This window comes from Neofelis nebulosa, chromosome 15, assembly GCF_028018385.1.
Source record: "Neofelis nebulosa isolate mNeoNeb1 chromosome 15, mNeoNeb1.pri, whole genome shotgun sequence".
Taxonomy (NCBI): Eukaryota; Metazoa; Chordata; class Mammalia; order Carnivora; family Felidae; genus Neofelis; species Neofelis nebulosa.
Genome location: NC_080796.1, coordinates 14,639,385 through 14,655,522, shown reverse-complemented (window position 1 = coordinate 14,655,522; position 16,138 = coordinate 14,639,385). Strand labels below are relative to the sequence as shown.

Sequence of the window (16,138 nt, the reverse complement as noted above, 5' to 3'; positions counted from 1 at the left end):
TAATTTTTCTATTACCAGCCTGTGCCACTGTTGCCCATGTCCCGACAAGGAACACCCAGAGAAACAGGGAAACAGTTTCTTTTAAGGTCTGTACATGGAGGCCTGTGCAGTGATCCCCACAAACAACATAAAAGCTCCCAAGACCAACGTTTGGCCAAGATATGCTCCTTGTTCTCCCTTTCCATGAGGAGACCCAAACCTGCACCTCTTACAGCATGCCCCAGAAACACTTTTAGGAGTTCCAGCACTTTCTTGCATGTTGCCTTACCAAAATGGCAGCTTCTACTTCTATTTGCCTTTGGTTAAAGCTGATTCCACCAAATATATTGATGTGACAGAGACTGATGCCTAAAATTTTTATATGTAATGTTGAAATTAAATTAAATGTACACCATTTCATCTGTAAAAGAAGTTGCAAACAATAGCCTGAGACCTGGATAACTTTTACTGCATCTCAGAATCACATGGTCTCAAAGGCTATCTCCAAATTTAAACTTGTTTCAGGTAAGGGATAGATCCAGAGAACTGGCTTTAAACCTACATCCAGATTCCAGTCCTGACTTTCCAACTTATTAGCTGTGAGACCTTTGGAAAGTCATTCCAGCTTTTTAAAGTCTGGGGTTTTCTTTTTTTTCCCATCTGTAAAGTGGGGACAATAATACCAACTTCAGAGAGATGTGAAGATGAAATAAAATGATTTGTGTAAAGCTTTAAAAATAAAATCCTGGCACAAAATGAGTTCACAGTAAATATTTGCTATGGTGTTATGGGAAGTCCTTGGGCACTGGTGTCTGGATCTGAAGACACTAGAGGGTCCAGGGTAAAGTTCTTCCAGTTTTCTGCCTTCCTCGTTCAGTCATCTTGCTCAGATGTTCTGGATCCAGAGGCATTTATTTTCTTTCCTCCCTTATCAGCCCTGGTGTGATTGGTCTGCATATAATAGGGCTGATAGAGAGGATGGAGGGTTCCTATATCAGAACATACTGTCAACACTGGTTTTGGTTACTGCAGAACAACGATCAAACAGTACTGATTATGACAATGATACTCATAACTAGCATTACTGGACATTTCATATGTGTTGGGTATTTTGCTATGTTTTTTAATCCATTTTCTCATATGGTCTCCATGGAAAACATGGGGCAGGGGTACTATTCTTGTTCCTTTCTTACAAATTTAAGCTTAGAGATGGTGAAGTGACTTGCCCTAAGTCATATAGCTACAAGTGGTAAAGCTGGGACTGGCAACCAAGTTCTCTGACTTTTGAAATGGCATCCTTAATAGCTAGCGTTGATTGGCCATGTGGGAGTTATATTAGTCATTAATTTATCAAATATTTATTCAGTGTTTACCTTTTACCATGTTAAGATTTCAGACATGAGGAAAATAGGAGGCCTCCTCCGGGAGATCACAGAAAAATGATGGAGCTGCTGGTTAGCTGATAAGGTCACTTAGGTGCAATGAAACAAATGTGCATGGGGTAGCAAGAAAGGACAAAAAGGAGAGTAGCAGATTCTAAGCAGGTCTGGGGTGGTCACTGACAGTCATTTCTATGCACTGCTGTCCATTCTTAAAATAAAAAAAATAATGATTTGGTAACCAACAAATATATTATTTTAACTTGTCATAAGTTTTATTTAATCACAATAGGTAATGCCTATTACTATGAATGTGTTACTATTCAGTATTCATAGATAATTGGTCATTCAGCCTGATCATCCAATGTTCTAAAAGATTAGAGAGAACAGTGGTAGAGTATACACCATTTAATTTGATCGGTGTAGAGGCCAGCACATTCTTACAGACTATAGTGGAATAGATGTATTATTCAACTTGGTTGAATGTATTTCAAATTGGTTGGATGTATTATTCAACTTGGCTCCTAGGTGTGTGTCTTCCTGAATATTCAAGATTGAGAATTCCAGACGACCATGCAATCTCAGACCTGTCCATGTACAATTACATAGAGGTGAGTGAGGAGGTTGGGCTCCATTCCATGTTAAGTGTACTCTTATACATGGAATTGTTGAATCACTGTATTGTATACCTGAGACTAATGTAACACTGTATGTTAATTATACTAGAATTAAATTTTTAAATTTTTTAAAAGAAAAGGCTATTTGTTAGAATATCAGTGAATGATCCCATCATGTTAAGTGCACTCTTAACGCTCTTCACCTATTTCACCCATCCCCCCCCCCCACCTCCCCTCTGGTAACCATCTGTTTGTTGTCTGTAGTTAAGAGTATGTTTTTTGTCTCCTTTTTTCTTTGTTTTGTTGCTTAAATTCCACATATGAGTGACATCATATGGCGTTTGTCTTTCTCTGACTGACTTATTTCACTTAGCATAATACTGCCTAGCTCAATCCATGTCTTTGCCAACGGCAAGATTTCATTCTTTTTTATGGCTGAGTAGTATTCCATAGTATATAGATACCACCTCTTCTTTATTCATTCATCAGTTGATGGACACTTGGGCTGCTTCCATAATTTGGCTATTGTAAATGATGCTTCAATAAACATAAGGGCACATATACCTTTTTGAATTAGTGTTTTCATATTCTTGGATAATCCCAGTAGAATTATTCATTCATATGGTAATTCAATTTTTAATTTTTTGAAAAACCTTCGTACAGTCTTCCACAGTGGCTGCACCAGTTTGCATTCCCACCGACAGTGCATGATGGTACTTTTTTCTCCACATCCTTGTCAACACTTGTTGTTTCTGTGTTTTTGATTTTAGCCATTCTGACAGGTGTGAAGTGATATCTCATTGTGGTTTTGCTTTGCATTTTCCTGATGATGAGTGATATTGAGCATCTTTTCATGTGTCTGTTAGCCATCTGCATGTCTTCTTTGGAGAAATGTCTATTCATGTCTTCTGCCCATTTTTAATTGGATTATTTATTTATTTATTTTTTGGTGTTGAGGTATATATTCTTATATTTTGGATACTAACCCTTTATCAAATATGTCAAATATTGCAAATATTTTCTCCCATTCAGTAGGTTGTCTTTTAGTTTTATTGATTGTTTCCTTTGCTGTGCAGAAGCTTTTCATTTTGATGTAGTCTCAATAGTTTATTTTTGCTTTTGTTTCCTTTACCTCAGAAGATCTATCTAGAAAAATGTTGCTAAGGCCAATGTCAGAGAAATTACTGTCTGTGCTCTCTTCTAGGAGTTTAATGGTTTCAGGTCTCACATTTAGCTCTTTAATCCATTTTGAGTTTATTTTTGTGTATGGTGTAAGAAAGTGGTCCAGTTTACTGCTTTTGAAGATAGCTGAGCAGTTTTCCCGACACCATTTGTTGAAGAGACTGTTTTTTCCCCTTTGTGTATTCTTGACTCCTTTGTCAAAGGTACATTGGCCATATAATTGTGGATTTAGTTTTGAGCTTCCCATTCTGTTCCATTGATCTATGTGTCTATTTTTGTGTCAGTGCCATACTGGTTTCATTACTATAGCTTTGAATTGTATCTTGAAATCTTGGATTGTGATACATCCAGTTTTATTCTTCTTTTTCAAGATTGTTTTGGCTATTTGGGGTCTTTTGTGGTTCCATAAAAATTTTAAGATTGTTTGTTCTAGTTATGTGGAAAATGCTGTTGGTATTTTGATAGGTACTGCATTAAATGTGTAGATTTCTTGGGGGTAGTATGGACATTTTAACAATCTTTGTTCTTCCAATCCATGAGCATGGAATATCTTTCCATTTGTTAATGTCGTCTTCAGTTTCTTTCATCAATGTTTATACTTTTCAGGGTATAGGTGTTTCACCTCCTTGGTTAAGTTTATTTCTGGGTATTTTATGATTTTTGGTGAAATTGTAAGTGGGAATGTTTTCTAACTTTCTCTTTCTTCTACTTCATTATTAGTGTATAGAAATTCAATGGATTTCTGTATATTAATTTTGTATCATGCAACCTGACCAAATTCATTTATCAGTTCTAGTAGTTTTTTGGTGAAGTCTTCAGAGTTTTTTATATATAGTATAAAGTCATCTGCACTTAGTGAAAGGTTTACTTCTTCCTTACTTATTTGGATGCCTTTTATTTCTTTTTCTTATCTGATGCTGTAGCTAAGGACTTCCAGTACTATGTTGAATGAAAGTGATAAGAGTGGACATCCTTGTCTTGCCCCTGATCTTAGGGGAAAAGCTCTCAGTTTTTCACCATTGACCTGGATTTTTCATATATGGCCCTAATTATGTTGAGGAATGTTACTTTTATACCTACTTTGTTGATGGTTTTTATCATGAACAGATATACTTTGTCAAATGCTTTTTTCTGCATCTATGGAAATGATTATATGGCTTTTATCTTTTCCCTTGTTGATATGATGTATCACGTTGATTGATTTGTGAATATTAAGCCACCCTGCAACCAAAGAATATATCCCATTTGATGGTGATGAAGGATTTTTTAATGTACTGTTGGATTCAGTTTGCAAGTATTTTGTTGAGGATTTTTGCATCTATGTTCATCAAGAATATAGGCCTATAGTTCTCTTTTTTTAGTGGTGTCTTTATCTGGTTTTGGTATGAGGGTAATGCTGGCCTCATAGAATGAATTTGAAAACATTCCTTCCTCTTATATTTTTTGGAATTTTTTGAGAAGAACAGGTATTAACTCTTCTTTAAATGTTTGGTAGAAGTTGCCTATGAAGCTGTCTGGTCCTGGTCTTTTGTTTGTTGGGAGTTTTTTTTTTTTTTTTTAATTTTTGATTCAATTTCATTATTGGTAATTGGTATGTTCAAATTTTCTATTTCTTCCTGATTCAGTTTTGGAATGTTATATGTTTCTAGGAATTTACCACTTCTAGGTTGTCCAATTTTTTGACATCTAATTTTTCATATTTTCTTATAATTCTTTGTCTTTCTGTGGTGTCCATTGTTATCTCTCCTCTTTCATCTCTGGCTTTGTTTATTTGAGTCCATTCTCTCTCTCTTTTTATGAGTCTCGTTAAAGATTTATCAATTTTGTTTCTCTTTTCAAAAAATTAGCTCCTGGTTTCATCTGTTCTATTTTTTTAATTCTTATTTTATTTATTTCTGCTCTCACCTTTATTATTTTCTTCCTTCCACTTTTGTTTGTTCTTTTTCCATTTCTTTTAGGTGTAAGGTTAAGTTGTTTGAGATTTTTCTTGCTTCTAGAGGTAGGCCTGTACTGCTATAAATCTCCCTCTTAGAACAGCCTTTCTGCATCAAAAAAATTTGGGGACCATTGTGTTTTCATTTTCATTTGTCTCTATGCATTTATTATTCCGTCTTTGATTCCTTGGTTGACTCATTCATTATTTAGTAGCATGTTACTTAACTTCTATGTATTTATGTTCTTTCTAGATTTTTTTCGTGTGGTTGATTTCTAGTTTCATAACACCGTGGTCAGAAAAGATGAATGGTATATGACTTCGATCATTTTGGACTTGTTGAGACTTGTTTTGTAGCTTAATGTGTGATGTAATATGGGGAATTTTCCATGTGCACTTGAAAGGAACGTGTATTCTACTGTTTTAGGATGGGTGTTCTGAATACATCTGTTATCTCCATCTTGTCTAATATGTCATTCAAAGCCATCCCTTGTTAATTTTCTGTTTGGATCATCTATCCATTGATGTAAGTTGGATGTTAAAGCTCCCTACTATTACTGTATTCCTACTGATTACTTTTTTTATGCTTATATTAGATTCTTTATATATTTGGATACTCCCATGTTGGTGCATAAACATTTACAATTACTTTATCTTCTTTTTGGATTGTTACCTTTATCATTATGTAATGTTCTTCTTTGTCTCTTGTTATAGTCTTTGTTTTCAAGTCTATTTTGTCCTGTATAAATATTGCTACCCTGGCTTTCTTTTCACTTCCATCTGCATGGTAAATGCTTTTCCATCACTTTACTTTCAATCTGCATGTGTCTTTAGGTCTGAAATGTGTCTCTTACAGACAGCATGTGCGTGAGTCTTGCTTTTTTATCCATTCTATATCCTATGTCTTTTAATTGGAGCATTTAATACATTTATATTCAAAGTAATTATTAATAGGTATGTATTTATTGTCATTTTGTTGTTTGTTTTATGGTTGTTTTGTAGTTCTTTTCTGTTCCTTCTTTTGCTCTCTTAACTCATGGTCTCCTAGCTTTTGTTAGTAATATACTTGGATTCTTTTCTCTTTATTTTTGCATATCTATTACTGGCTTTTCATCTGTGGCTTATACATAACAAAGTATGCATATATTTTATATTAAGTCTATATTAAATCTGCATATAAGTCTATATTAAGTTGATTGTCTCCCAAATTTGAGCCCATTCTAAAAGCACTAATTTTCAATCTTCTCCCCCTACCCCACATTTTAAGTATATGGTATCACACTTTACATCCTTTCATTTTGCGGATCCCTTGACTGATTTCTATAGATTTACTTATTTTTACTGCTTTTGTGCTTTCTACTTTTCTTACTCTTGTTTATGGTCTTTCTCTTTTCACTCAGAGAATCCCTTTTAACGTTCCTTGTAGGGCTGGTTTAATGTCATTAATTCCTTTAACTTTTGTTTGTCTGGGAAATTCATTATCTTTCCTTATATTCTGAATAATAGCCTTGTTGAATAGTGTGTTCTTTGCTGGAAGTTTTTTCTTTCAGCACTGTGAATATATCATGCCATTCCCTTCTGGCCTGCAAAGTTTCTGCTGAAAAGTCAGCTCATAGCCTTCTGGGGTTTCCCTTGTATGTAACCATTTTCTTTACTCTTGCTGCTTTTAAGATTCTCTCTTTATCACTGTTTGCTATTTAGTTACTATGTGTCTTGGTTTGAACCTTATTTTTGGGGTGCTCTCTGTGCCTTCTGGATCTTGATATCCATTTTCTTTCCAAGATTTGGGAAGTTTTCAGCTATTATTCAAATAATTTTCTGCCCCTTTTTCTCTCTCTTGTCCTTCTGGGATCCCTATAATACAAATATTATTGTGCTTAATGATGTCACTGAATTCCCTTAGTTTATTCCCTCTAGTGGATTTTTAATTTCAGCTATTGACTTCTTCATCTCTGATTGGTTCTTTTTTATGTTTTCTGTCTATTTGTTGAGGGTTTCACTGAGGTCCTCCACTCTTTTCTTAGGTCCAGTGAGTATCTTTATGATTATTACTTTAAAATATCTATTAGGCATATTGTTTATCTTCATTTAATTTAGGTCTCTTAGTCTGATTTTGTCCTGTTCTTTTATTTGGGACTTATTCCTCGGTCTTCTCACTTTATCTCACTCCCTGTGCCTGTTTCTGTGTGTTAGGAAAGTCAGCTACATCTCCTGTGCTTGAAAGTAGTGGCCTTTTGAAGAAGAGGTCCTATAGTGTCCTGCAGTACAATGTCCCTGTTCACTGGCACCTGATACTTCAGGGTGTCTCCTATGTTGGTTGCCTGTACCCTGTTGTGGCTGAGCCATATTTGCCTTCAGTCCTGTCATCTGCAATGGCTCTCTTTGCCTGTTGTGAGCAGAGTTTTGTCACTGTGTTGTTAGTGGGCCAGTCTGGGGTTACCTTGGGCTTGAGTTGAGTCAGAACAGGTGTTGGCCAGAGGTGTGGTACCATCAAACTGCAGGGCTCTCTCCGTGTTTGTCCCCTGAGAAGCTATTTTTGATGGGCAGGGCTTGTAGTCAGATCAGATGTCTGCTCCCAGCCCACTGCTAGGGCTGCAGTTGGACTGGTATGTGTGGTTATATTCCTCTCTCCCAAGGCAGGAGTCATTTTGGAGTGGAGTTGCCCCATTGGGGCTGCTTGCCACTGCCAGGCTTTGGCACTGATTTGGAAGGACTCCTGCCAAAGGTGTGCTGGAGGGGGTGGGTCTGCAGGAGAATGTGGGAGTGGATGTGCTCTTAGCAAGGTAGGTGGAGAATGTTGGTGCTGCCTTGGTTTCACCAGGTGTCCATGTGTTGAGGCTAGGGGACAGGGGAGGGAAATGGCATGCATCAGCTCTTTTTTTCTTGAAGAAGTCTCCCAAGGATACCTGTCCCTCCAGCATATGCTCTGAGATTACTAAATAAATCTTCACATATTTCCAGGGTATTTTGCAAACTGTTGCTTCTATGCTGTGTTGTATATCAGTGGGGATGTTTGTTATACTATCTCTTTAAGGGTGGGGACTCAGTTTCCATTCACCCTCTGGCTCTCCCCTAGTAAAGCCCTCTGATTTTTGAGGTTCCAAGCATTAAGCCCCACTGACTGTAAGAACTCTCCAAGATAGGCTCCTCTGGTTTTCAAATCCAAATGTTATGGGGATGCCTGGAGTGGCTGGTGTAGGGTCTCCTCCTCTACCCTCTCTGTGCCAGCAGTGTCCCTCCCTCCTGCAGATAGTCCTGTGGGTCAGTTTGGCTTCTGGCTGTGTCTCTGCCCTTCTTAAATTCTTTGATGTGACCTCTTCTCTACTGTGGAGAGTCTGTTCTGCCAGTCTTCAGTTAATTTTCTGGGGTTTTTACACTGATGTGGTTGTTATCTGGGTGTATCCATAGGACCAGTTCAGCCTAGGAACTCCTACTCTGCCATCTTCCCCAGAAGTCACAAATGTCCTTTAATTTTTCTTTGCCCCAGCCCCATTGCATACATGCTGAATGAGAACAAAAAGAAAACACACACACACACACACACACACACACACACACACACAGAGCATTCCCTACACATGCATGGATTGTGATAGTAGACAGTGACAATGACCCACACACATCATCTCCATCTACATTTTAGGGACATTTAGGAGGTAACAAAGATGAAAAATTGCCTGGTTTCAATCACTGATAAATTCACAGGCTTAAACCTTAAACATTTGATAGAGCTAGTAATATGCTATTTTAATGAAGATATAATTTTTATATGTATTAATGTATTAACATATTTGGAGGAATGAAGAGATAGTAAATGACCTTACCATTCTTAACATTTTAAGTTGCAAGTTTAGAGTAGCTTTAAATATTCTTTGGGGCCTTATGCACTGAAAAAAATACGTATATATTAAAGATATTCATGGTCAGAAGATTAACACTCAGAAGAAAAAACACAATTACATTTTGAGCCAGTCACATGAAAAGCTCACAACAAATACTTATGGTTACACTTTTTAAATGATCAAATGAAAAAAAATTCAGGATAAATTTAAAGAAAAGAGTGTAGCTGTTTTCCTTCTTTCCTGAAGAGAGATAAAAATAAAGTGGACTTTAGTTTGAGCAGAATTATTACATACGTGGTGAAGGAAGTTCTATAAGATACCGAAAATCTTCACTGTTGTAACTTGCTTATGTCTTTCTTTATTTTTTGAATCTTACAGACATTTATTTCCTGAAATAAGGGCATCACTTATAAACAGAGCTTATGATTAATAACAAATGAACAATAAAAAATAACAAAAAAAATTATCTCACTTTTTTTCCCTTCCCCTATGCTTATCTGTTGTTTTTCAAATTCCACATGAGTGAAATCTTATGATATGTCTTTTTCTGACTGACTCATTTCGCTTAGCATAAGACACTCTAGTTCCATCCACATTGTTGCAATTGGCAAGATTTCATTCTTTTTCACTGCCAAGTAGTATTCCATTATATATATATATATATATATATATATATATATATATATACACACACATATAATCTTCTTGTGTCCTTAAAAATGAGACAGGCACAACAGAATATTTGTTCTGAATATGGAGTAAGTCGAGAAAGACATACCTTCAAGGATCTCTTCTTTCCATGAAGAAGATTACAAATTAACCAGGAAACAATGACAATTAGTCAAATCTTTGGTCCCACAGACTATCCCCAGATCTGACTGAACAAGACTTTTGCTGAAATAGAGTTCCCATATTGCCCCCTGAGCAAAATAGAGTTCTATAACATGTTTTGTGCAATTGCTCAACCTTTTCAAGGTAATGTCTTATACTTTTACTGAAAAGGATTGGAAATAACTGTTAAGGAAACAAGAATTTGACTACTTCGTGTCCAGATTTGCAGTGAATAGGAATGAAGTATAATAATAAGTTGTAGTAAATAAATAAAGGCTATTCATTTGAGATATTCTTTAAGACTCTTACATTATTGCAGATGCGAGCACATGTCAACTCGAGGTGGTTCATCTTCCAAAAAACCATGGAGAGATTTCTTCATGCTATTATGCCATCTACCTTTATCCCTCTCTATACCATGGTAAGGTCTGGATTTAAGACATCTCCTCATTTTATTCTTCTGTTTATCCATTAAAGAATCACAAGAATACTTTTTAAACTTCCTTATAGGTTGCCTTCTCCAGAATAAGATACCATGAGGCAGTGCTGCGCTGGCATTGGCAGAAAAAGGTCAGAATAAATTGAAGTTCATAGTGGTATGGTTATGATTCTTCAGGCAAATACAGAAATGATGTGATAGACACTAAATGTTTGCTTCCAAATAAAAACTGTCCTGGGTACACAGAGGGAAAAGTGCCTAATGAACAAAATTACAAAAAGAGAAAGAGAAAGAGGGAGAGAGAGAGAGTGAGGGAGTGCTTCTGAAGGGAAGAAATTCAAAAAAGAAACAGATGCTACTATTTCTAAACTTCTTACTTTATTTTAGCAACATGACTACTTTTATTTAGCAAATTGGCTTTTGCTGCTGAAATACTCTTATGGATTTAATTTGTAAAATTGGACAGAATTGAATCACTTATAAAACACAATCTAATTTCAATGTAATGCCATAGTTTATTTTGGGAAGTTGACCCAGAGATGCCACTAAGTAGACATTCAGATTTCTGGTCTTCAGATTTGGAAATCTAACAACTTTATTCATTCAACAAATGATTTTATTTAACATGTAGAGACAGAGCTGAGCATGGTGATGAATAAGCAACAGCCCCTCTCCTCGCGTAGCTCAGAAGCTGGTGAAGACTGGTGGACAGGCAGAGCTGCCCTGGAAGAGAATGGGAGTGGCCAGGGTGGGTGGGGATCCATGGGGCTAGAAGGCAGCCACCCCCACAGGTGTGAGAATGGCCAGAGATGCAGCTGGGATGGTAAGAAGGACCTCAAGGATTTTGAATATTATATTGAGGGAAGCAGGGAGACCAATGGAGGCTAATAGATTCAGGTGTGGATTTTAGAAAGATTGCTTTGCTGTGTGGAGCCTTGATTGGAAGAAATCTAGATTTATTCTTACAAAGATGAATAAAATAGGATCCCTGCCCTCAAGGAGCCAAAAGACTAATAGGAGAAAGACAGTGACGCCAATGAGAATGCAGGAAACTTAGTGCCAAGTCAATTCTCATGGAGACTTTGTGCAGGTTCTGAGCAGTGACTGAGTCATTTGTGGGCTCAGCACAGTACTCTTCTAAAATAACACTCATAACTCTTTTTTTCTAAACTATGTGGGGGTTTTTTTCATGGCTATACACAGGGAGACTGCAAAGAACTCTTTATACAGAACACATGGACTCAGTTATTTCTGGGAATGGAGAAAGGACAGAGATAGGAGGAAAGCTCCAAATTCTAGACCTTACTGGTCATTGTAGGCCTTGACCTAGTGGTCATTCAATTAAATTGCTGTTTCAGGTTAAAGAATAAAGAAGAAATTGTATACTCCTTGGTTGTTTAAGAAGGAAGTCTTTTAAGATTTTAATCTCTGGACAAATGAAATGAGACTTCTTGCTGTTTTTACAGGTGATAAATAAAGGACTCTTTTTCTTTGGAACACTGATAGCCATCGGTAGCACCTACTTACTTATGTGCTCCATGTCACTGAGACCCCTGCACTATGTCAGAAGACCATGGGACTGGCTCACTTACTTCCAGAAAACAGGACCTGTTTTCCTGCACACTCCATGGAGTCACTAAAAGAAATTCCCAATGTCATTAGCAGGTGACATAAAGGTTCTGAAGTAGCAAATAGTTTAATTTCATTATAACCAAAACTAAGGATCAAAACCATGTTTCTGTCATCATATTTAATTCACTAGTGCAAGATATATGCCAGCTTACAATGAAATTCAGTATAGAATTTCTCTGTGTTCGTTGAAATTATTGAAAAAAAAAAGGAAAAAAAAAAAAAAAAAACAACAACCCCAAACCACCAGTTAAAGTTGCAAAAGGCAGTTTTCCTACAACACTACACATAGGTGTGGTCATTCTAAATATAAAAATGCAATGACTAAGATCTCTTTCACTTCTCCAAAAGTAAAACACCAGAGGCCTTGAGGAAGACAGATCACATCCTTTCTTTAAAGGACATAAAGAAGGTCATGATAAGATTGACTCAACACCTAGGGCTAAAAATTACAATTTGGCAAACATGTTAAGTTCACTTTTGATCCCCTGGATGGAACTTCTCCAACACAGAACTCAGATTCACGTACTAAAACTAGAAATGTAAATGAGGAATTTGGGGCACTCTAGAGAGTTACAAAATGAACAAATTTTACTTCACAGTCTTCAAAGGCCAGTATTACCTTTTGAAGATTAAAAAAGGGCCATTAATGCCATACTAAGTGAAGACTAAGAAGAGTTTTATTTACAAATTAAATAATATATACAACAGAGTGGAAAGGAAATAAGGGAAGACAGTTTTCATAGAAATTACTCCATTTAAGACTCCCAGAAGCAGTTTACTAACTTGCTATGGCAGAACCAGCAATAAACTTGATTTTGAAAATTTCATTTAGTGAAAACATTTTCTTTGGTTCTTCCTTCTTCAATAGGCCAACTGAATTACTTAGAAGTCTTTCAAACATGATTAGTTATGTAGATGCTCCACTAAGTGGGATAGTCATCCAAGAAATAAAAACTAGGCAATACAATAAAATGATTCAGTTTCTGTTTTACATTGTCAAAGAAATCTTCGAGTTCTAACAATCCATATTAAGTCTAAACAATGACTTATGGGGAAATGGCCTCTTTACTGACACTGAGCATCGATTGTCCAGTAGACTGATTGAAGAGCAAAAGAGATTAAATAATACACTTTATGAGTACTGTTTTACACTTACTTTCACCCCCTTCAAATTAGGTTTCATTTTTTGCTTGGAACTTCTTTTCTAAACCCAAAACTCTTGGCAAAATTGTGGCAAGTTGTTAAAAAGGATAATCTGGCCGAGTTATGTTTGAAATGAAACAGATGGAGATACCTATCTGCCATCAACACATCCTTCTTCATGTACACCCTCTGATAGTGTATGATTTCCTAGATGCTATGATTAGCTTGAAATTCACCATCTTTGCTGTGTGCTTTTTAATAACCCTTCTAGAGCTTGCTTAGCAGCATATTCATCTGAAACTCATCTTTATCATACTGCACATATGGCAAGTCTTTTGTTTTGGAGGAAGCCAGGGCGCTGAATTTCTTTGTCACCCTAGAATTGACTCTGATAAATTTGATTGGTCAAACATAGGATGTGACAGTGATTAGGATCCAACACTACAGAAAATTCGAGATTTCCTAGTGATTTCACATGTGTATGATACAAAGTTATTTTTACAGCTATTTTTGAGCTGTAAATACTGCTAAGTATTTTTGAGAAAAACATCTATGTGCCTTGGAAAATAGTGTCATTTAAAAAAAATATATTCAAAATGAAAATTTCCAACATGTTAGAAGTTGATGGTGCCAGATGCCCATCTTGTGCCATAAGTGGTTTTTCATTATGGAAAGCACCCATTGAATTAAAACAATTTGTCTTGCTCAGTTGTTTCCAGTGGCCAGAAAGCGTATGGCAATTCATATTTCCTGCTGGGCCACAAAAGTTCTGTTGATATTGTGGGGCCCTAGGGTAGGCTGCCCCAAAATATGCCACAATCGCATGATTACTTTGAATTCAAGTTATTAAGAAACAGCAAGTGTATAAAAGATGCTCTGACCTTCCTTTGTTCCCCTGAAAGCAGGAAATCTCTCACGCGAAAGATACCTCCCTGCACCAGAAGGTTAGAGGGACATCTGTATCATCAGAGACAGAGAATTCAGAGCTGAAAAAGTCCAGATAAGCAAACCTTGTTACTTTTACTAAATTACTACCCCAGCCCAAATTCTGTTTAGAACTCTAACTGAAGCTCCCAAACATAAGTTTCTTTGTCCTGACAATTCCTTATAGATTTATGTTTCTTTGTCTAAAACGTATGAAAGCTGCATGCCTTGCTCATTTATTTCTTTGGGTCTCAATTTTATTACTTGGCCTCCTTGCACACAGAATTAAACTTTTTTTTTTCTCCTGTTAATCTGTCTGATGTTAATTTAATTCCTAGACCAGCCAGAAGAATCTTGTAGGGCAGAGGAAAATTTTTCCTTTCCAACAATATTAACATAGAATGAGGATTCCAGAACAGTCCTTATAATGGAAGCCTAAAAGTGCTTTTCAATACAAGGCCTTGTCTTTCATTACCACTATTCCTTCCTATAAAGGACGGACTTGGATTACATCAACTTTTGACACACTGGTTTTGTCACTGTCTTCAACTGACAGTGATTCATCACTGGTGATGATAAAAATGATGGAAGAAGAATTAAAAGTCACTTTTTTCTTTGGCCTGTCCCCATCTTTTTGTGACATCACAATGGGTCTGATCTGCATTTCACTCCCATTGGTTGGTAGGTCCTTAGCAGGCCTCTGGCATCTCAGCAGTCGGAAACATAGCAGTTGCAGAAGGGATCTTCGAAACTGGGCAGGGAGAAAATAAAGTTGAATATTAAGTAAACATTTGGCCCTTAATCTGGATTAACATTCAATAAAATTAGTTGAGTTTAATTTTGGTTGTTCTTTTTTATTTGTTAGCTTATGTGTGTATGGGGTTAGGTGGCAATGCTCAGGTGTACCTAAATAAACCTGGAGTCTTATGTTTTCTATTTATTATAATTCTCATTAACAAAATCATATAGGACTATTATAACCTCTGTGGATTCAAGTTTCATGCACCTTCTATGAGGGCAACTAAATCCATTTCTTTAAGGAAGTTTGAACATCAATGCCTTCCACAAATATTCAGTGAGCACCTACTAGGTGATAGCCACTGTGCTACAATTTGGGAATATTTTGGGCAGCAAAGAATGACAAGGCCCTTCTTGCAGAATTTAAAGTCTGCTGTCTCACTAATTTTCTGTTAACTAGGAAAAGAATTTTTTTTTTCTATCAAGATTACAAAGCATTTAGAGAAAAAATACTACAGTGGAGAATGCTAGCGTTCACCGGTGCCCAAGATTCTTCCCTCTGTCCTGGACACAATGCTGAACCATAAGTTATTTAATTTAACTTTTATCCCCTTTTTTCAGAGCAAAATACATGGGCTTATCCATGGGCTTTCACAGATCAGGGAGTAGTAATGAAAATTATGATAACCAGCTACATTGGTTTCTGTCTTCTTTAAACCCCACTTATATACAAGTTAGTATTTAGTTTATACTTACATTCAAAAATATTTGAGACTATTTCTTCATCAAATTACTGCTTCTTATATCAGGTTAAGTGCTAAAGATACATCATTATAAGGGTTTAGAGTATGTATGCCCAAATATGTTTTCCCACATAAATGGTGAGCTCCTTGAAGATAAGGACTATCGTTTTATGTATTTGTTTGTTTTTGTTTGTTTATTGTATCTTTTAGACTTCTAGTTCAAAGTGTGCTCCTGGGAACCAGAAACATGGGAACCACGTGGAAACTTATCAAAATGCAGAATCTCAGGCACCCAGCATAGCAAATCTGAATATGCACTTTTGTTTTCACAATCTCTCCAGCTGTGGTGTATGCATTTTAAAGTTTTCCAAGAACTAATGTATGACCCATTGGCCCAGAGGAAGAACATAAAAAAACAATTGTTAGGTAATATATTTAAAACGTACTTATTTGCCTGTCGAGGTGGTAGTTTTTAAAATATGGAGGTCTTATACTTCTTCAGAAAATCAGTTATAATCTATCTTGCTAAAAACAATTCACATGTGAACATTCTTAAAAAGTTTTATGACCAAGTTTCAGGGTTCTCATGACTCTCCTAAAGTCAATTCAAGTAATTCTCAGATTGTAAGGACTCCAAGTTGAAATTCTCTGGGTTCAAGTAAACAGTTAATGAAGGCAACATGAGAAAGAAAGATCAGTGAATACAGATCGAAACCATACGAAAGTGAGAAGAGAGAGGGAGATTTAGCAGTGAAT

The 16,138-nt window shown here is 36.3% G+C and overlaps 2 protein-coding genes across 2 annotated transcripts in view; one reads left to right on the top strand and one right to left on the bottom strand.

Annotated features, from left to right (window-relative positions):
• Window positions 1-12,661, top strand: part of KMO (kynurenine 3-monooxygenase) — a 58,127-nt gene extending 45,466 nt beyond the window's left edge. The window contains 5 exon segments of the mRNA XM_058701716.1: window positions 1,887-1,969; window positions 10,083-10,184; window positions 10,274-10,333; window positions 11,669-11,800; window positions 11,803-12,661. Of these exon segments, the coding sequence (XP_058557699.1) occupies window positions 1,887-1,969; window positions 10,083-10,184; window positions 10,274-10,333; window positions 11,669-11,800; window positions 11,803-11,871 (446 nt within the window). The 3' untranslated portion in view covers window positions 11,872-12,661.
• The window catches only part of OPN3 (opsin 3), a 43,868-nt gene continuing 40,219 nt past the window's right edge, over window positions 12,490-16,138 (bottom strand). Inside the window, exon 4 of the mRNA XM_058701717.1 lies at window positions 12,490-14,652. Within this exon, the coding sequence (XP_058557700.1) occupies window positions 14,389-14,652 (264 nt within the window). The 3' untranslated portion in view covers window positions 12,490-14,388. The remainder of the gene's footprint in view (window positions 14,653-16,138) is intronic.